The following is a 21448-nucleotide window of genomic DNA, read 5'->3' as shown; positions in this document are numbered from 1 at the left end:
AGAGAATCCAACTTCCCCAGTGTGGTGGTGCTGCTTTATAAAAAGCAGAACATACACATTTAAGACCATGAATTTCCTGAGGATGCCAGCAACTGAGATTCTGACAGCTCTTCTGAACAGCCTCAGAAGAAAGGCTTCACTAAGTGGGGCCAGACTGACTAGTAAAAATCTCATTTTAAACCAACCTCCTATTTTTCCAAAGCTCATAGCTTCCTGGGGTGTGGATGGTTTAAAGGGTTTGGTTTCAGCATCTGGGGGTATTTGGATGCAATTACTGAAGGGATTTTATTTTTCAGTTTGTTTCTAATTGCCCCATTCAAGTGATGCTTTTGCAATACCAACAAAATAAATAGGGCAGTTTCATGCTGCTTTAGCAGGTGGCTCCATCTCCTCCCAGCCTGATCTTCTTATGCCTAATGTCTCAAACCAAAGAACAAAGTGGCAGCACCTCTTCAGGTTATCTCTTCAAAAAATTTTTTTTTGGAAAATCTGCCAAAGAAGGTTACTCAGCTTTTGAAGACTGTACACTTCCAGAGATGTTGGACTGGAGCAGAAAATTTGCTAAAAAGCTTTTTGTTCCATCACAGGTTTGTATCAAACATAGAATTCCTCAGACATCCAAATTCTCTATCAGGCTATTATTTTGCAAGGGGAAGACTTTAAAATTCAAGTGGTCCCCCTCAAATCATTAACCTAGGCTAAGAATTTTCCTAACTACAAATCCACGCCTCAGAGAGGAAATTAATTTCCAACTTGCTCTTTTCTTTAATACCATTCTGAAAAAAAATATCAAAGACCTAGAATTTTTAAAATAGGTTTTTATAAATAATGTATTCAAAGATTTTGACCCACTACATAAAGTAATAATCCCACTCTTTAAGAAAAATATACAAGTTTTGGTAAGAATTTAAATTCTGAGAGTCAAGCCTGATGCCAAGCCTTGAGATTTCTACTGCTTCAGTTCCAAAGGGCCAGCGGATAACAATTTTAGTACACAAAACTCCACTATGCTGTATAGTTCCTTTTCTCCTGGGTCAGACAGCTTTATTCTGCTTCATTAACCCCTTCTTTGCGCCTTGATGGATCTTGGAATCCAGTTTCCCTGTAAGGAAGAAAAAGAAGCCTCATTATTTATTTTTTATATTTGCAATGCAAATCTTTCATGGCCTCCCAGGTCTCCTGGTTACTGTGTTCCTGTCACATTCAATTATCTTGCTTCAGAACTCAGACACTTTGAAACTTCAGAGTTGCATTCTGCAAGAATGAGGAAGCAGAGGAATACCGTAGAAAGACACAAAAGCATGTACACAAACACAGTGAATATTCGCCTAATGAATCTAAGTTAATATTTCTAATTTTCTAGTAGAAAAGAAACATCACCTTTTCCAGGGTGTCTAATGCTAAGGCTAGTTTTTAAAGAATATAAACCTATAATAAAGGAAGGCATTTCACACAGTGGGAAACCCATTCCTCTGACCTGTTAACTGGCTGAGCATAATACATGAACCTCCCCTACAATGAGAAAAGCAGTTCAACTCACCCCTTTCCTGCCTCAGACTTAATGGGGGAGTGACCTGAAACAGTGGAGTAGAATCCAATGAATGCTGTACTGACAAAGGGCCCCTATCACCAGCTAAGAAGGGCAAAGGTCATAGGCTGTATGACTCTTCTAAGTGTTAAAGTTAGAAAACAAGCAACCTTCCTGTCCCAGGTGACCCTAATGAGAGGTTCTTCACTGCTGTGGTCTCCGACCTCTGACTCCTCAGATCTACCAGGATAGAGTTTGGTTCAGTGGTAGCAGCCTTATGAGCCATCCATCTCATGGAGAGAATCTTTAAATAGAGTTCCTTCCTGTCTGGCCTGAGCACAGAGCATGCAGGTTGCTTTCTCCCTACAAAAAGTCTCATTTAAGTCCGTATCAGTGGAAACAGAAACAATTAAGTCGAACATCAGCCTCAGCACTAAAAGACAAAACAAAAACAAAAAATAAAACAAACAAAAAGATAACAAGAGCAAAACAAAGAACCTCCCTGTACTACAGGCCCATACCCACAACTGTTGCCTCTCATATGCTGCCATTTTCATTTCTTGCAGCAATCAGGTGTAAGAGAGCCCTAGACCAGGAGTCAGGAAACTCAGGTTCTAGTCCACCCTTGTCTGATATTAACTAGCTGTATGACCTGGGGCAAGTCATTGTTTCTCTGGACTCCAAAATCCTCATTTGTCCAATTAAGAATAACATCATGCCCTGGTAGGACAGCACAGTTGGTTAGAGCATCATCCTGATAACTAAGGTTGCAGGTTCGATCCCTAGTCGGGGCACATACAAGAATCAACCAATGAATCATAAATAAGTCGAACAACAAATAGATGTTTTTTTCTCTCTCTCCCTCCCTCTCTCTAAAGTCAATTTAAAAAAACTTATTAAAAAAAAAGAATACATGTCGTGAATAACATACACAGAGACTGAGAAACATAGCGACAACCTAACAAGTTTCCCTGTTTTCTAACACCTCCCCCCCAACCCATCTCTCTAGGGCTATACCTGACTCTGGAATAACATTACTTCTTTTCTGGATTTCCTCAGAAACCATCACTAAATGATACCCTAAATACCATACACAACAGTCACAATGCTGTTGATTTTTATTTGGGCTTTAGAGCACACAGTATTCCCAAGTATTTAGAAGTTCTTTCATCCTCCAGGCTGCCTGGTTGGAAATCCGAACATGTACCAGCAATCTGGCAAAGAGCTCTATTACAAGGCAAGTTTGCCTTTGTATCCCTAACACTATCATAGTGACTACCAAATGGTAGGTGCTCAATAAATGTTTGCATCAAATGAATTAAACAAAGAAGGTAGACGCTACAAATTTCAAAACCTTTACATTACAGGGACTACTAAGTAACCAAAAATAGATATCAAATAAACATTAAGAGTACCCATTGTAAAGGTAGTGGTACCCAGAGGTACAAAAAAGCATTGTGTCTCATTCGGCTTTTTAGAACAAGACAGGAAAGAATTTAGAATTCCATCTAGGACTCCAGACTTCTAGTACTCTTTATTGAATAAGTCAGACAAACAAGGTCCCAGTTTTAGTCCTGAGACTACCTAACTGTATAACCTGGAGGAATTCACCTAGTCATTCTTGTCCTCAACTTTTTCAATGCTAAGAAACTGGACTACATAGTACTGAAGGCCCTTTCCAGCCCTATGGTATTGTGTCCTAGAAATGAAATGTAAATTGGAATGATTTGTTTCTGAGGCAGTATGAAAAAAAGCGAAAACCTAGAAAAGAGCAGTAAACCTAGAAGCTGAAAGATGTGAGCAAAACACAACTCCTGTAAAGCTGTTTACTCAATTAAAAAATGAAAGGGAAAATTCCTACTAATTTACAAAGTTGTTGAGAGGATTGCAGCCAACATTAAGTGCTTTCTATATACCAAGTGCTGTGCTAAGTACTTTACATACACTAAGTCATTTAATCAAATAACTAATTGAAATCATATATGTTAAAGTGCTTCAAAAGCTCAAAGTTCTCAGAAAAAGTAAGGGTAGTTGTATTATGTTGAGGCTTGGGAGTTGTATTTCTTAGCTATGGTCTCAGTTTTACTATTAATTTACCATATAACTCTAGGCAAGTCTTTTCATTATATTCATTTCAGATTCCTCATATTAAAAAAAGAGACATTACCTTCTTCACACTCTCAAAGTTTTACTGTATAACTTTCCAAGTATAATTTTCAGAAAACTCCAGTCTGATTATGAAAACCCTCAAGTAAGACCAACTCAGGTAAGATCAACCCATTAGAGCAAAGCACTCAGTGGTAGGCAGACTAATCTCTGGCTTCAATGATGATATCATAAAATGGAAAACTAACAGGAGGAAGGAGATATAGAGGAGTAAGGATTTCTAAGGCATTCCCAGGGATTCAGAAATTCTTTCATCCCTTAGGCTGCCTAAAAAACATAAAACTGTACATGTGCCAGCAATCTGTGAGCTCCTTACAAATAAGGACTTCTTTGCATTCCCTAGGGTCTACCACAGTGACAGCCAATAGTGACAATTCTTGGGTCAGCTGTGGGCAAAGAGGGCAAGGGACTGGGCCCTCTTGCATGAAGAAGCAGTCATCCTGGCTGTCCGTGGACTACATGAACTCTGAACTCTGAGTTCTAGTTCAGCCTGGTATTTCAAGACTTGGGATCTGGACAGTTCACTAATGTAACACACAGTACACCCTCTTAAAAGCAGAGTGATAACGCTTAGTTTCTGAATTTCTCCAATACTTTTACATTTCGTACCTGCAGCATTTCAGTGTTAAACCACATCCTCAATCATGGTGCCTAAAAGAAAATCAAATGCATGTGCAACAGATGGGCAAGAAGTTGAAAGGGGAAAATTTTTGCCATCAATCGATATAACTCTCATAGGGATTTTCACATGCTTTGCATAAGATATAAGGCAGTACTTGCATGAGTTTATAGAGATGTAGTTCATTTAAAGTAAAAAGATTCCTTTATCTCTTTGAACATTCAACCGATATATTCTACTTAACTTTTTTTCATTTCCTAATTTGAGCAGACACACAGCCAAATGATACCATACTGCACATTGCTCTTTTCTAAATTATTTCAATTTCAAGAAACACAATTATCCCCAGGTCAAGCAAGCTCAGGTTGACATGTTTAAAAACATAAATCAAAATATACATACCTTTAATTGAAGGTATATATTCATATATTCACATGATACAACATGTAAATGGGTTGTTTAAAAGTTTATTTGCAAGTCCGAAGTTTAGAACTTGGACTATACTTCTCATAGAACTAATCTATAAAAGGTGGCTAGGTTCCTAAGCCACCCCACACACAAATTTATTTATTTATTTTTTTAAACCATAGTTAAAAGGTAATTGGAAGTAGAGTAGTAACTATATTATTAATACTATGGAACTTAACCACTTCAAGTAACAATATATCTAGAATAAACTATGAAGCATTCCAAATTGAGAGCCAACTATGTATTTTTCCCCTGTGGCAGTGTGATTAAAGACTTTCCCAGCTGTAAACTACTGGAGGTGGCCCCTATGGCCTAAGGCAAAGAAGTTCTGGCAGAGTGTAAAGTTTTTAGAGATGGTAAAATTGAATGAAAGATAAAGGAATGGGGAGTTACAGAGAATAGAAACTTTATACCAGACTAAATGCTCACTCTGGCTTCCTCTCAATAGAATTTTTTCCCGAGACAATTAGGAATTGGTAAGCCTATTTTTTCCTTTTTTTTTTAAAAAAATAAATTTTCACCACCTATGGTTTCTGACCAATGTTTTTTCACCTTGTTTGGTCTACCATGAAAGAAGCTGTAGGCTCATAATTTCTATGTAGCCCTGTTGTCCCTGAAACAAGCATACAGCTCATTTTGGCTTTTTAAAGCTTTTAACTAACAGAAACAATAGGGAAAGACAGGAGGGTATTAAAGTTTGTTCCTTAAAAGCATCACTCCCCCACCCCTATCAAACCTTATGGAAAAAATGAAGGCCATATATGTGCTGAAGGTGGGTCTCTGTCTGGGTAGAGAAAGTAGTGAGGTAAAACATTTCAGAGAAGTATCTAAACTCTGTTTACACAGAACATTTTCTTACAGGAGCTTAAACAGCAGATAAAAAACAAGATAGAGGAGGAAGCTAAGAAAAGGTAACTAGGGTAAAGATCAAGGCAGCAGTGGGTCTGGCAGAGGAGACCTACCATTGTCCTCCCACCACCAGTGTTGCTGTCAGTGCCTAGAGTAAGGTGAGAATGGAACAGAGAAGAAGGGGGTAGAATGCCACAAGCAAAAAAAAAAAAAGAGAAAAAGAGAGATTTAAATCCTATATAGTGGAGAAGAAGGAAAAAGAATTTCCAGGGCTACTCGGCTACCCGCTGGGGTATAGTCTGAAGTAAATAATTTGTATAATTTAAGGGCAACTTATGTTCAGATTTTTTGATCTGGAGGAAACTTAGGAACATACATGTCATTTAAATCATAAAGGTGCCTGATTTTTTGTAGTGAATATACATTAATATAAGTTCATACTCAAAGCATTTCATTTTGTGATTGAAAGCAGTATTACTCAAAGTGTGCTCGTTGGCCAACAGCATCAGTATCACTTGGGAGAAGGCCTAGGAACATGTCTTAACAGCTCTATAGGTGATTTTTATTTATATTATAGTTTGAGAAGTACTTCTCAACAGAAAAGACTTATAAAATGGCTAGTTGGTCTCCAAGGTACCAGGCGACGCAAAATTGTGCACAGCTAAAGACAATGCCTGCCCCAAAATCATCCAGTTCACACAATGGGAAGGCAATGTCATAGAGGCACAAAATAGTGACTGATATGAGCAAATCGGAGAGTTGTTGATGTTGTTTTTGAAAGAAAGTTAGGCAGGGAGGACACTACCATGTGTTTCTTGAGATTGCTTTGAAATAGAAGAGGCTGCCATAGGACCAGACAGAGGAAGAGAAGATGGAAGTTGAAGAACAGTTAAGTTAAAAAAGTAGTCAATGAGCACATCCTAAGAAGTGAATATACAGAGGATACTATAATCACAAATACATAAAGGCAAAAGTTACAGAAAAATAAATCATCAAGAGGTTTCAAAAAGAGATGAAAAGCAAGAGGGCTAGGGCAAAGCTCTAGGAACCAGTAATCAAGGGAATAGTGGTGGGGTGGGAGAGTGGGGGGGAGTGGGAAGTGATGCCTCCAAAATAGACAGTCAAGAATAGACACTTTGCCTGGCCAGGCGTGGCTCAGTGGTTGAGCATCAACCTAGGATCCAGGCAATCGCAGTTCGATTCTAGGTCAGGGCATATGCCCGGGTTGCAGGCTCAATCCCCAGTTGGGGGCATGCAGGAGGCAGCCAATCAATGACTCTCTCATCATTGATGTTTCTCTCTCTCTCCCTCCCTCCCTCTGAAATCAATAAAGATATTTTTTTTTAAAAAAAGTCTTTCTTACAAAAAAAGAAAAAGAAAAAGAATAGACACTTAAAAAGTCTTATTCTTGGATTGAATACTGAGGAACAATGGATAACAATGTTGCCACTGAGCAGTACAGCAGGATAAAGCATACTCCTTTGGCTGACAAATAGGATTTAAATGTACTGGGGTCCTAAATTAAAGTTTAGAGTAATTCATTAGCATGCCAATAATTGTGGACCAATCAAGGTACACTTTGAAAAGGCTATTCTGTAGTCCACCTAACATTAAAGGTATCAATAAATATAATTTTATTAATCCTCCAACACTTCAGAAGCTATAGAACAGGGTAAAAAGAGAACATTTTTAAAAAGTTAAATAAGTGAGATGTAAAATAAAAAAAGAAAATTAGACCAGCAAAGCTTGTGACTTACAGATTTTTGGATTTCCTTTAATAGGAAACTTCACAATCATTTCCTGGGGATTTGTGCAGATGAAAACAAATGGTGAATCAGATTCTTGACTCATGTCTGGATACTGCAAAATATAAAAATAAAAAGTTCAGCCTAGTTGGGACAAATTTTGAATTTCAAGATCAAAGTATGTCTCAGATTCACCTCAACTTGCTGATGACAGCATGCTTCATTTCATACTCAGATAAAGAGGATTATGTTCAACAAACAAGAACAAACCTTCACCCTTCCCTAGACCTTAGCACAGTATTCTTATATAGTCTATCGCCTACCATTTCTGACTTCCTATAATGGGAACAACTTCTTTAAAAAAAAAGGGATGTCTGAGATCTTTCCAGAAGAATTAAGAACTGCCGGGTCCTTTAACATAAGCAACTATGACCTGGGAGGTTCAGAGATCTCCTTCAGAAACACTGAGCACCCCTAGGTTCATCTCAAGTAAAACACTGGAAGACTTAAGAAAAATAGAACGTTTGTAAAAATTCTGCTAAAAACAGTCAACAGAGCCCTTCTCTCACTAAAGGGAAGGAAGAAGATTCATTCTGAAAACTATGAACATGCAAAAGCTGTTTTGCTGGATGTATTCCAGACTTACTTAGAATGAAAAGGTAACTGATAGAGCAATTCTGAAAATTACTAGAAGTCTCCTTTGGATTTCTTAACACAAAACAAATCTGTGTGAATACTTTGGACTTTTATTCCTTCTGCAAAGACAGACACAACACCTAGAGTGAGACTATGCTGATGATGCAATCACAATTTAAGGAACAACTGGGGATTGGCAGAAAGTGCTCTCCAGCAATGCCCAATTGATTTGGTGTTTCATTATTTCCTATCTTGGGATGTCTCGTGTTTAGCACATTCGACAAATATGAGTCGTAGACTGAGTGTGACTATGGGTCAGCCTTCATTACCAGAGGAGGCTTTCTCCTAGTAATTACCATCAAAAGTATGAAATTATTTTCCGCTCTTATTCACCTGCTAAGATGTGTCCTCTAAAGATCTAAGGCTCTAAAGTAGAAATGGAGGATTCAGTAAGAAAATTCAAATTTCTCTGTAACAAGTAGAAGCATGAACAATTAAACTTCTTTACTGGCCATTCTGTGCTAGGTGGTAAGTAATGCTGTGGAGAAAACAAAGAATTTTAAGCAGCTTTTTGTCCTGCCTACATACCATGGCTTTCCACGTGGGACAGGTGTGGCATGTACTTTGATAAAAAATAGATTAATATCAAGTATCAACCACAATTATATTCACAGCCAAGGTCAAAATATTCATGGTAGAAAAAAAAGACTAAAGATGGGAGGGAAACCCTCTTCTTTCTTTACCCCCTGGATCTTTAGAACGCAAAGAAAAGTAGCATTTCCCTCCCATCTTTAGTCTCAGCTGTAACTGCTGAGGTGCTTTGGCACAAATAAAACCAGAGGCGGCTATCAAGCTCATTAAATCGAATTCTACAGAGGCCAAAGCGACAGTAGTCACAATTAACATCGCTCCACGTTTCCTGCTCTCTTCTCTGTGCTAACAGTGTCAGCAGAGGACAGTGCTGCCAGGACCTCGCAGCTCTGCTCTTCCCACACTGCCAGCCGTTTCAGTCACTCTCTCCTTTCCCATCCTCGTCCATAAATGTTCTCTTTCTACTTGATTAATCTCATTCACAAACATACTTTCTGTAATGTCTGCCATAAAATAAACATTCTCCAGATCCCACATTCTCTTCCAGCTACTGCCCCATGTCTCAGATTCCCTTTAATAAAATTCATTAAAAGATTAAGTAGCCCGGCTAGCATGGCTCAGTGGTTGAGCATCACCCTAGGATCCAGGAGATCACAGTTTGATTCCTGGTCGGTACACACGCCTCAGTTGCTGGCTCAATCCTCAGTCAGGGACGTGCAGGAGGTAGCCGATCAATAACTCTCTCTCATCATTGATTTTTCTATCTCTCTCTTCCCCTTCCTCTCTCTGAAATCAATAAAAACATATTTTTTTAAAAAGGACTGCCTATACTCCCTGCCTCAAATTCTTCTATTTTTTTCCTTGAATTCACTATAAATAGGCTTTCAACTCCCATCACTCCACCAAATCTATTCTTATAAAGGTCACTGTTCATTTCCAATTTGCTAAATCAAATGGTCAGTTCTCAGTTCTCATTTTAATTGATCTGTAGAACCTGACAAAATTCTTCTCTCCCTCTTCCTTGAACACATTCCTCACTTGGCTTCCAGGATACCATTCTCTTCCTGGTTTTGCCGCTCTACTGACTGCTCCTCATCTCCCCATCCTTGAAATGTTGGTGTGCTTCAGGGGTCAGGTCTCAGACTTCTCTCCTGGACTTGTAACTATGAGTGACGGATGTTAACTAAACTTATTGTGGTAATACTTTTTCAATTTATACATATATCAAATCATTATGTTGTACACCTTAAACTAATACAGTCTTAGATGTCAATTATATCTCAATAAAACTGGAAGAAGAAAAAAAGGTCCTGAAAATGCATATCAAAATGAGATATCACCTCACGCTCACTAGGATGGCTATTATAAAACAAAACAAAACAAAACAAAACAAAACATGGACAATAACAAGTGTTAGAATAAAAACTGGAATCCTCATGCATTATTAGTGTGAATGTAAAATAGAGCAGCCGCTGTGGAAAAACAGTTTGGTGATTCTTCAAAATGTTGAACACAGAATTACCATACAATTCAGCAATTCCACTTCCAGGGAGATACTCAAAAGAAGTGAAAGGGACTCAAACAGATAGATGTTCACAGCAACGTTATTCACAATAGACACTAGTTTCCACAATCTAAATGTCCATCAGCAGATAATTGAATAAACAAAGTATGGTATATACACAGAATGAACATTATTTAGCCTTAAAAAGACATGAAATTCTGATATATGCTACAAGATGGATGAATCTTGAAATATCATGCTAGGTAAAATAAACCAGACACAAAAGGGCAAATATTGTATGATTCTACTTATATATGGTACTTAGAATAGGCAAATTAATAGAAACAAAAAGCAGAACAGAGGTTACCGGGGGTTGGGGGGGCACAGAGAATGAAGGAATTTTTTTTCCTTCAATAACTTTTTTCTTTTTAATCCTCACCCGAGGATATGTTTTTATTGACTTTGAGAGAGAGAGAGAGAGAAACATGGATGTGAGACAGATATATGGATGTGGGAGAGAAACATCGATCAGCTGCCTCCCAAACGCACTCTGACTGGGGATTGAACTGGCAACTCCTGACCAGGAATCAAACCCACAGCCCTTCTGGTACACAGGGATGATGCTCCAACCAACTGACCTACCCGGAAGAGGCTATTTATTTAAATTTTTTAATTTGGCCTCCCCTTACTAGGATGAAAGCTCCACAAAGGCAAGGAATTTTTTGTTGTTGTTGTTAATCCTCACCCGAGGATATTTTTTCTATTGCTTTTCAGAAAGAGGGAGGGGGGAGGGAGGAAGAGAAAAACATCAACATGAGAGAGACACATCAACTGGTTGCCTCCCACATTTGCCCCTGCCGGGGGTGGGGAATGAATCTGCAACCCAGGTACGCGCCTTTGACTGGGAATCGAATCCAAGACCCTTTGGTGCTTGGGCCAACATTCTAACCACTGAGCCCTGAGCCACACCGGCCAGGGAAAAGGCAGGGAGTTTTGTCAAAATTTACTTCTCAGTAGAAATCATGCCTGGCACATAGTAAGGCAATCAATAAATACTTGTTGAATGAAAGAATAAGGAATTTATCAACTTGTGCATTACAGTTAACTTAATAATGCTGAATATGCACATGCTGGGAACTAGACACTCCTTGGACTGTAACTCTGGGTAAAAGCAGGTGCTACTCTGTAATCTGTTATTCTTCAAGCTAAATTAAGACTTTTGTGTCTTGGCAAGTGTCCAATAAGGCCCTCTATTTAATAAAAACTACCCTGACATATATTAAATAACACAGTAAGCAAATGTCAAATAAAGGGGAAAAGGATGGATAAATGAAATTATAGAACAAGAGGTTCCTTGGACCCATTTATGCCTCACAATAAAGATAAACATTAAATTCAACTTTCCTTTGTGAACCAATGTCACCCCAATAAATTCAATTTTTAAAAAATCAACTTTCCCAAATGAATCTAAATCCAAGTTTCATGTGAATATCCCTTTTCCCAAACTCTGTCACTGAACATCAGGAAGCTTATAAGAAACAGAGCTGAAGAACAAAGCAGCCTACAGGGAATAAAGAAAAGTAAGGCCTATGCATTGGGAGAAGAGATTATTTTTCATGGCAAAATACATTAAAGCAAAGTCAACTTGGCAGAGCCTCAGTACCTCCAAAAAAGCACAATCTCTGCAACTGCGGCCTGGGTGCTATGGACCACATTATACACTAACAAGTCAGAGACAAGAAAGGAATTTTTGGTCTGGAAGTCAAAAGACTAAAATGCAGCTGACTCAGAAAGAGTAAATTAAGAGAGGAGGATTTGTATTTGTGAAGAATGTGGTTAAACTCTGATGTCATATCCAATTTAAAGAGAATGCTAGATTAAGGATCACTGACATAGTACAGTAGACATTGTGGGTTATAAGATCAAACAAGCAACCATTCAGATTCAGTAACAGACTCCTCAGGAAGTTGCTACTGTCCTTGCCAAAGACAACATGATTCCTATCACCTGGTTTCCCACCTGAGCACCAGGGGAGTTACAGTGGACTCTTCTTTCATGCCTCACAAGTTTCACAACTGTCTAACATAAATGGTAATTAATTATTAAACAGCTATCTTCCCCTCCCCTCCAGAGGAAAATTGTCCATCAGTCATATAGAAAACATTTCTTTTGCCATTTTCATTAAAGAAAAAAAAAAGTTTAGTAGTTTTTGGGCAACCACTACTGATTCGGAACCAAGTGGACATTTTCACCAGCTCTGTAAGGATGTCTCCATTTAGTCCTGTAGTGAAATGATCAGTAACTCCTAAATGATGTCACTCTTCACAAATCCCCAGATGACCTATAAATCTTACACCTGTCTCCAGAGAACTAAGAGCTAAAGCAGTCAAGAAAAAAGTCACTGACAAGGAACATATATTTGCTGTAGGTTTTCTTGGTTTAAAACTTTGAGGAACTAGATAGGACATAAAATCAGATTCTGAAATCTAGTTAGCTGAAAAACAACTCCAAGTAGATCGAGGTGATAATACTCAGAAAGAGAGAAGGAAATGAGTCTGATAAAAAGGCCACAGGCACAATAGATTCAAAGAAGCAGATCCTGAAAGCAACCGTGTTCTCTGACAAATAGTTCTTGTTTACATTTTCCTTCAAAGCCACTCAAGGTGTTCAAAAAATAACTAGCACCCCCACTATACTGGAGGACAAAAGTTTTCTCACATCAGGGTAACACTGATCAGGATACTTTGACTACTGTATATTTGATTAGGGTTGGATAAAGATCATGCTAGCTGGCCCAAAGTGGGATAACTGAACTCCCATGTACCAGTACCCAATTCAAATCATGTATCAAAGACAGGTGGTTCCAGCTCAATGACACACAGACAATTCATATTTGCTCCAAGTGAAAAGAAGCAACAGGTAGCTTATGGGTCTTACAGTCATTTGAGGAAGATGAACTGGTTGAAGCCACAAAGCATTGGTCTCCTGGTCCCATCCTACTCATAGTAAAATTTCCTGTGGCTTATTGTGCCTTTTGGAATCCTATGCTGGAACCTCCAAATACAACAGAACTCAATCGAGTACAGTGGTACCTCGGTTTTTTAATATAATCTGTTACGGAGAACTGTTTGAGTTCTGAAACGTTTGAAAACCGAGGGATCAACAGTCAACAGTTGGGCCTCAGGATATATATATATTTTAATATATCTTTATTTATTTCAGAGAGAGGAAAAGGAGGGGGAGAGAGAGATAGAAACATCAATGATGAGAGAGTCATTGATTGGCTGCCTCCTGCACGCCCCCAACTGGGGATCGAGCCTGCAACGCAGGCATGTGCCCTGACCAGGAATCGAACTCCGATCACCTGGATCCTAGGTCGATGCTCAACTGCTGAGCCACGCCCAGCCGGGCAGGCCTCAGGATCTTGCACTCAGTGGAAGCCGTGTGGCATGTTCGACTTCCAAAGCATGTTGGAAAACCGAAGCATTTACTTCCGAGTTTACGGCGTTCGTAAACTGAAACGTTCAAAAACCGAAGTACCACTGTATTTCTCTACAATTAATCTCATAGCTTTTTTGCCCTGACCTTTCAAGACCTAAATGGGAATCACCCATTCATGACAATTATTTTTGGTCTTAATTTTCATATAGCAGGCTTTCACTCCAACTTAAACTAGTAAGAACCAAAAGAAAATTGCTCTTAATTAATTTTAAGGTTCTTAACCACTGAACTCTACCCTGGGACTATTGCCTCAGAATGCTAAGATTCCTCTTGAGTTAAGGAATCTGCCAATTTTAAATTTTATCTCCCAATGTCTGGTTTGACTCAACTGAGAACTACTCTGAAGCAGAGCTCAGACAATCCTTTGACCTCAGTTAACATATCAAGGTAAGATCATTATCAAGTAATCTGGCATTATTAACATTAACAGTACCCTTTATCACATAACATTTGTCTTTTAGAACAAAACAAATTAAAATATTTTAAACTATGCAAATGAAAAAATACAGAAAAACTGATTTGGGTATGGTGATCACACACTAGAGAACCCCTCACTGCTACAATATAGGTTTCCTTTGCCATAGCTCATTTATTTTAAAAAGTCATTTACATTAAAATTCTCTTATTTTGTATACCCCATCTGGACTAATGGTACTACCATTCACCCACTCACCACAGCCCTCAAGTTTACCCTAGGTTTCTTTCTTTCTCTCATTCTTCATATCCAATCAAATAACCAAGACCTAAACATTTCAATCATCTGTTCCTTTCCAACTAACTCAACTGCCAGAATATTGTTGCAGGCCTTCATCATGCCTCACCCGGACAATCATTTCCTTGTATTTAGGCTCGCCTGATCCAGTCCATCTTTCCTACTGCTGCCAGGATAATCTTTCTAAAATACACATCTCATTATATCACTTGGTTGCCTTCAGAATATAATTCAAATTCCTTCACAAAGCATTTAAGGCTTTTCATATATAAACCACTGCCTGCCTTTCAATATATTGTTACCACCTCTACTGAGCACCTACTATGTGCCAGGCTATATACTAGGACACTGGAGATAAAAAGATGAGTAAGACATATATGGTAACCACCTAAAGAAACTACATGTGAACATTTATTTTACTTTATTTTTGGTAATTACCATCCTGTTAAGGAGGAAATAGGCTGAGGTCAGGGAAGACCCTACTGAAAGAATGACAACTGAGCCGTTTAAAGACTAAATAGGAACTCTCCTGGTGGACAAGAACACAGACACATGATATAGCATAGTATATTGAGGAAGGTATAAATTCTGCCTTCTTTAGGACTGACTTTTTTTAGAAGCTTCCTTAACCTTCCCTATTCTACCTCCAGTTAAGTTAGGGTTAGGTTCCCTCTTTTGTGTATTCCTTTGTTCAAATGATAATTACTATGGTTGGGTTTTCTTGTCTCAGTATCTTCTAGTAGACTTAAAGATCTAGGGGGAATAAAATATCTTGTTAAGCCCTGGCCCATGTGGCATAGTTTGTTGAGCATCATTCTATGCACTGAAAGATTCCTGGTCAAGGCACATACCCAGGTTTCAGGTTTGATCCCTGGTTGGGGCACATGTGGAAGGCAACTGATCCCTGTTCCTCTCTCACATCGATGTTTCTCTCTTTCTCTCCCTTCCTCTCTCTAAAGTCAATAAAAAAATATTTAAAAAAAAATCTTGTTAAAACTCTGGATCCTCAGTCTTTTTAGCACAGTGCCTGGTACATGGTCAATAAATACTTCATGAATGTATGATGTGTAATATTCTGAGCAATAAAATATTAAATAGGAGATGATCTGTCACCTGGTTCATACAGTAGACTGGATGACAAATCAAGAAGCCTTGAACAGATTGCAGTAAGATAGCAAGACTACAGCAGATTCCTTCTAGATCAAGCAGGCCACTTTCTCTCTAAGCCTGGGTTTATTTACAGGTAAAATGAATGTGTCACATCAAGTGATTGATTCTACCTACATAAAACCTCTTGCATCTGTCCTCCCCTTGTCTAATTCCATTGGCATTATCCTAGAACAGATTTTTAAAAATATCTCTACCTTGGATGACAACTGCCTTCTCAGTAGTCTCCCTACCTTAAGCGTTTTCACTGCAATCCATCTTCTACATTGCTGCCAGATTTGTTTTCCTCAAGCAAGGCTCTGATGACCTTCAAAACACCTTTCCCCATCCCACAACTGGCTACAGAAAAAAGTCTCCCCCCTATACCCTGTCATTCAAAGGAATCTACCTCTGACCAGAACATACCTTTCCATTTTTGTTTGCTACTTCTTCCCCTTCACTCACACTCTTCCCTCAACACACTGGTTTGCCATTACTCTCCATCCAGGCCCATAACCCCCTATCTCACCTTAATCCCTCTCCTTGGAATATGCTTTTCTACCATCTAAGAAGGAAAACTTGAACAGCAATCCCAGTTCTACCATTTACTAACAGTACACAAGTTATTTTAACTCTCCTAACCTTAAGTTCTCTCATTTCTAAAAGAGGGGTAATGATACCTTGGTTGGAGTTGTTGTGAGGATTAGAAAATAACATACATAATAGGCCTAGCACATAATAAATGATCAAAAAGTAATAGATTTTATTATTACTACCCTTCAAGGCTAATTCAAATGCCATCTTTTTCATAAAGTCTTTTGTTAACCCCTTCCAGCTGGAAGCAGACTTTTCCCTCCTTTGAGTTCCTCAGAGATAGTCCTTACTTCTCTTGAAACTGTTGTCTTTGCTTTCTATTTTGTATTTGGTTTACATACGTATCTTATCTACTTAGTGGTCTTTCAAACATTCTGACAGAATCTATGCCTGATTGAACTTGTTTCCTTTAGTGTCTAGAACTGTCTGATTTGTGGTAGACACTCAAGTATTTATTGGTGAATAAATACTTAAGAAAATCTTAAGAATTATATGTTCGTTTTCAGACGAAAAGCTAAACATTAAAACATGTACATAAATGAATATAAAAATATTGATATTCCCTTTCTCTCTTGAGGATAAATACAACAGAAAGCATCATGCTTCCTAGATTATTAAAAAATGTACATGGCTGTCCTCAATTCATTAAGTGAACACTTGCTACTCAGATTGCAAAAAACTCGACAGTCTGTTCTCACCGTCAAAAACTCTAGTAAATGTTCTAGTTGTCACCAGACTCTGAAAATACATTACCTCTCTCATTCAAATAAGCTGTGATTTTAAAGAGCTGCCTAGGGTTAGGCTAATTGTGGCAGACTTTCAATTCCCCTTTGTTGGTTCTCAGATACAGCCCTGAAGATCCCTTAGGAATATACATTTTACGTCTATAAATTGGCAAGTTTTCTCACTAAAACAGAGAGGACCTTTTCACACACATGTATATATTTTTAAATATGTTTTTACTGATTTTAGACAGAGAAGAGGAAGAGAGAAACATCTCTTGGCTGACTCCTACTGAACGCCCTACTGAACATCTCTTGAACGCCCCCTACTGGGGATCAAGCGGGCAACCCAGGCATGTGCCCTAACCAGGCATAGAACCTGTGACCTTTTGGTCCATGGGACAATGCTTACCAACTGAGCCACACAGGGTCCTTTTCACATATTTTAAAAGAGAATTTGGGGACTCTATTATTAAAGGCCAATGTCTGACTTGAATGTCGACTATTAATTACTTCCTTCATTTTCTAACTTCTAACCTCTCAGACTTACAGACAATCCATTGGCAATAGAAGCTGACGATTTCCACATATGAAGTGGTATCTACAATCTTCCTGATCTGCATCACTTGGATACTTGTATAGAAGTCTTCCCCACTGGAAGACTGCATTTCTATTGCTAATGCAATTATATAGGCACACAGAACTGCTTCATCATAATTCCTTAAAGATAGGGTCTTGGTTATTATAAAAACCATAATATCAAATGGACTAAAGGGTCAGTAAGCTGGCAGGAGAGAAATGGATTCAGTACAGAAGAAATTGAATAATCAATGACCTTGGAGGTTTCAGACAAATCAGATTTTCTATTGAAGGCAGAGATATAAATAGCACAAACATAACACAGACACGTAGAAACAAAAGCCACCAACTCAACTTTTTGTTTGAAAACTTGTTAGGTCTAGAGAACTGTTCAAACCACAGCTGCTAATGGTTATGGATTTGGCAATCAAAATGTCTTTGTTTAAAAAAAAAGTTTTAACTGCCTTACTATTGAGGTTACAAACCGCAGCCTTGATGCATTGTTGCAGTTAACATCCTCCCTGCTGTTTTTGAGAGCTTACATCTGCTGCTGGCAGATAAAACGCTGGCAAACGGCATGGGCTCCTTCCAGGGGAATACAGAAGTTTTAACTAGATGGCTCTCATCTACCTTGGTCTCCTGAGTTGAGCCTACAGCACTTTTTGTAACACTCCTACCTTGTCTAGGTTGATCCCCTGCTATTACTCAGGAGGTTGAAGGTCTAGTGGGATTTTTTTTTTCTGGCACAAATCAGCCATGCCAGCCAGACTATTCTTAGAAGATAAAAGGAAGATGAATTCTTAGCTCAGGGGAAAGCACTTTAAGCACATATTTTAAAGCCACTTACAGTGTAGTGCTCTTGATTTTTAACAACCACTAATAAAATCTTTTCTGTTATTTTTTTTAAACTAAATGATCACACTATGCTGAAAATAGTGAGGACTTAGTATATTTTAACTAATCAAAGAAAGGCAAAGAATGTGAGGTTAGGAAGTAAGTTACTGAGTTTCTTTGGAGAAGAGAAAAGTTAGGAAAAAGATGGAGAAGTAAAATGTGGTCCAAGTCACACAGAAGATTGGTTTCAGTTGAAATAAAAATTACTATATCCACATAGGTTTTCAAAGAAAACGCAGTTCAGCTGGGTGATGAGAAATGAGTGCGGAAATGCAGAAAGAAGACTTAGGTCAGGAAAGTGTCTCCTGTATGATTCTCCCTCAGTCAGCTGACCTATGAGGATGAGAGAAAACCTAACATACCCAGACTAGCAATTCCTAAACTGTACACATCACAAGACACCACTTCTGCATATGCAAGTAGGTAGTGTGTGTGTGGGGGGAGGCAGGTTGTGGTCAAAAAGTTTTGTGAACACTGCAAGTTATATCCACCATATATATCAGAGAGACATAATACACACTAGCATATTAAGGGTTCTGAGTTCTTCAGTAAACAAATTTATTTAATCCAAATACATTTTCCAAATGTATGTGTCCATGGAAACCTCACAACACCTCTTCTCCCCATGCTTTTTTTCAAAGAACAATTACGCCATGGAATTGTTTGGGAAATGCTAGTTTAGGGTTATTAATCCTAAACTCTCAATTCATTCTTGCAGAAATGAGAATAAGGTGGGTAAAACAGACGAGGCAATCACATTTCGTACATCACAGAACCCTAGCTAAAGAGAGAGAGAAAATGCTTGAGACATTTTCTGAAAGCAGCCAAATACCAAAGTTACAATTTTAAAAGTGGTAAGATCCTTACCTGATAAACAATCATCAAATAGGGCTAATATCAATTCTGAATACATTCATGTGCTACGCTCAAACACAGAATAGAAACAATGGGGAAAAGCCACAGAAAAGTTGATCACAGGAATAATAAGTATGAGATTCTTATGTTTAATGAAGCTTAGAGGCTTCTGGCATTTTGGGATATTCTAATGTCACACATCAGGGAAATTCATAAGGAGAGTTGTCATGACCTCCAGCTAGAAACATATGGGAGGACCCCTACACTTCTATGTGCTATCCTCAGATTTCTCAGGATAAAAGACAGAATATCAGCTCAAGGAGGAGTATCATGCTACTCTGAAAGACAGGTAACCTGGAGAAACCACAAAGATCTATTTTGTTAATTAGATTTCTAATTTCTGTAAGCCTTGTGTTACTCCATATACTAGGATTATAGTTTCCCAACCTTTTCTACATAAATTGTGGCAGAAAGAAGATTGGCTAACTGTCTAGGGATATAAATCATTTGATCTTACATCAGGTGGTGGTTTGCTTGATTGATAAATGAGAAAGTAAAGGAAGGACCCTTGCCAAAAACCACCACCCACACTGCCAGATGCTCCTGGATCCTCTTTTAGAATGCAAATATCCTAAGAAGAAAAGTTACGTTGTACTACACTGTTAACAACTGAGAGTCTCTAAAGCTATAAAGCCTACATTAATATAAGGGATTCTTGTATTATTTCTAGACTAGAAAAAGAACAGAAAGAAAAAAAAGAAGGGTAGAGGAAAAAAAGACACTGAAAAAATGGGCAAAGGGCCCCTAAGACAGATAGAACAGGCACAAGGGTATGGAAAATGAAGAGCCTCCACATGTCTATGGTTTTGCCTAGGTCTAGATCAGGTGCTAAGAGCAGAAAAAAATGCTAGGAGTAAAAATTCATGCCAAATTACATGCATTGTACTCATATGCATAGAGTAATCAGAGAAAGGCAGAGGAGGTGAAAGACAGAAAACTAGAGATAATAATTACTAGCTCAAATCTGTGAGGAAAGGATACAGAAGGTGAGATAGAAATAATGTTTTTTTAAAAATTCAGGCAGTAATAACACTAGTGAAAGGGAAATAAGTCTGGAAAGCAAAGAATTTACTGAGAAAAACTAAGCTGAAGAACATTTTCTTAAGCACAATGGTGGAAGCCCTACTGCTTAAAGTGACTATTCAAAGAATAGGAAAACTGTACTGTTAGGTAAAACTCTTCATGCTTCAAGGACGGACCTTCCCATTTTGGATTTCTCTAGTCTGAGTCTAAACATAGGGCTCTAAATTTCAAGTTTTCCAATTAAGCTAAAGTCCTTCAGCTCCCTCTGCTGTTCAAAAATGTCCCTTAGTTATGCCAGTTCAATCTTGAATGATGAAAAAAAAAAAAAAATACACACATAAACACACACACACACCCCCCAAACTTGGCACAATCCAGGCAATCAGAGGTCAAACATTTGCTTATCATGAATTCTCTGGCCCAGACCAAATGTTCCAGAATAAGTAATAACAAATTCTACTATTCCCACCACTTAACTGAAATAATTCACGGGATAATGGAGGCTTTCTTCACCAAAAGCAGCAAACTTTTACTAAGGGATGTGGACCCTATACATGATAGCTGGATTGTGGCAAAAGTTTTTTATACAGAAATGTATATGTATCTGTCCTCCATATACCAGAAACCAAAGCAGCACTACATTTTTTCTGTTTCTACCCTGGCGTTTTCTCCTCCCAATATTTCCTAATTAAATGTTTCTCTTCACATGTCCAAATTCAGTTGCTAGCACCTTATTATCTTCAGGATATTCTGTGTTGAAGGACCTATATAGGTCAGCTATGGTGGTGAACCAAGCGTCTGTCCAAGAGAAGAATTCTTACTCACCTGATCCTTAAATTGATTCTGGGACAAGCAGTCAATTAGGTCCACACAGCCCAGAAGACAACCTGATGGATAGTCATTGGGAAATTCCACATCTGAATCAAGAATAACAGATTGATTAAATTTTCTTCTTTGTGACCCTGGAACTCACAAATCTGTTTTCAATTCTGAACAAACCACTTTCTCTGTTATCTATATGTAGACATAAGGAAAACAATGAGGTCTGCATTTGGCTCAACTGTTGATATTTTAGCAAAAAATTTGATGGCTGGCTTAGTCCACTATCCATATCCTAAGTTATATGAAAATTACACACCACTGAAGTTCAAGGACCCCACAACTTCACTTCAAACAAATCAATTCCACTACACTCAACTGTATCAGACTGGAGTTTGGTGATGATAGGTTTTAGAAGGAAGCTATAAGTGTCAAGA

The 21448-nt window shown here is 38.3% G+C and overlaps 1 protein-coding gene across 2 annotated transcripts in view; it reads right to left on the bottom strand.

The window, feature by feature from the left end:
* Positions 1–743: 743 nt before the first annotated feature.
* The window catches only part of TRIP4 (thyroid hormone receptor interactor 4), a 52747-nt gene continuing 32042 nt past the window's right edge, over positions 744–21448 (bottom strand). The window contains exons 11-13 of one of the 2 annotated variants that reach the window (XM_081152376.1): positions 21018–21109; positions 7388–7490; positions 744–1102 (exon numbers count right to left, since the gene is read on the bottom strand). In XM_081152376.1, the coding sequence (XP_081008502.1) occupies positions 1035–1102; positions 7388–7490; positions 21018–21109 (263 nt within the window). In that variant the 3' untranslated portion in view covers positions 744–1034. The remainder of the gene's footprint in view (positions 1103–7387; positions 7491–21017; positions 21110–21448) is intronic. The other variant, XM_081152377.1, reaches the window with a different exon arrangement.

The sequence above is a fragment of the Miniopterus schreibersii genome (genome assembly GCF_964146895.1).
Source record: "Miniopterus schreibersii genome assembly, chromosome: 1".
Taxonomy (NCBI): domain Eukaryota; kingdom Metazoa; phylum Chordata; class Mammalia; order Chiroptera; family Miniopteridae; genus Miniopterus; species Miniopterus schreibersii.
This window is presented reverse-complemented; position numbering and strand designations above follow the sequence as displayed.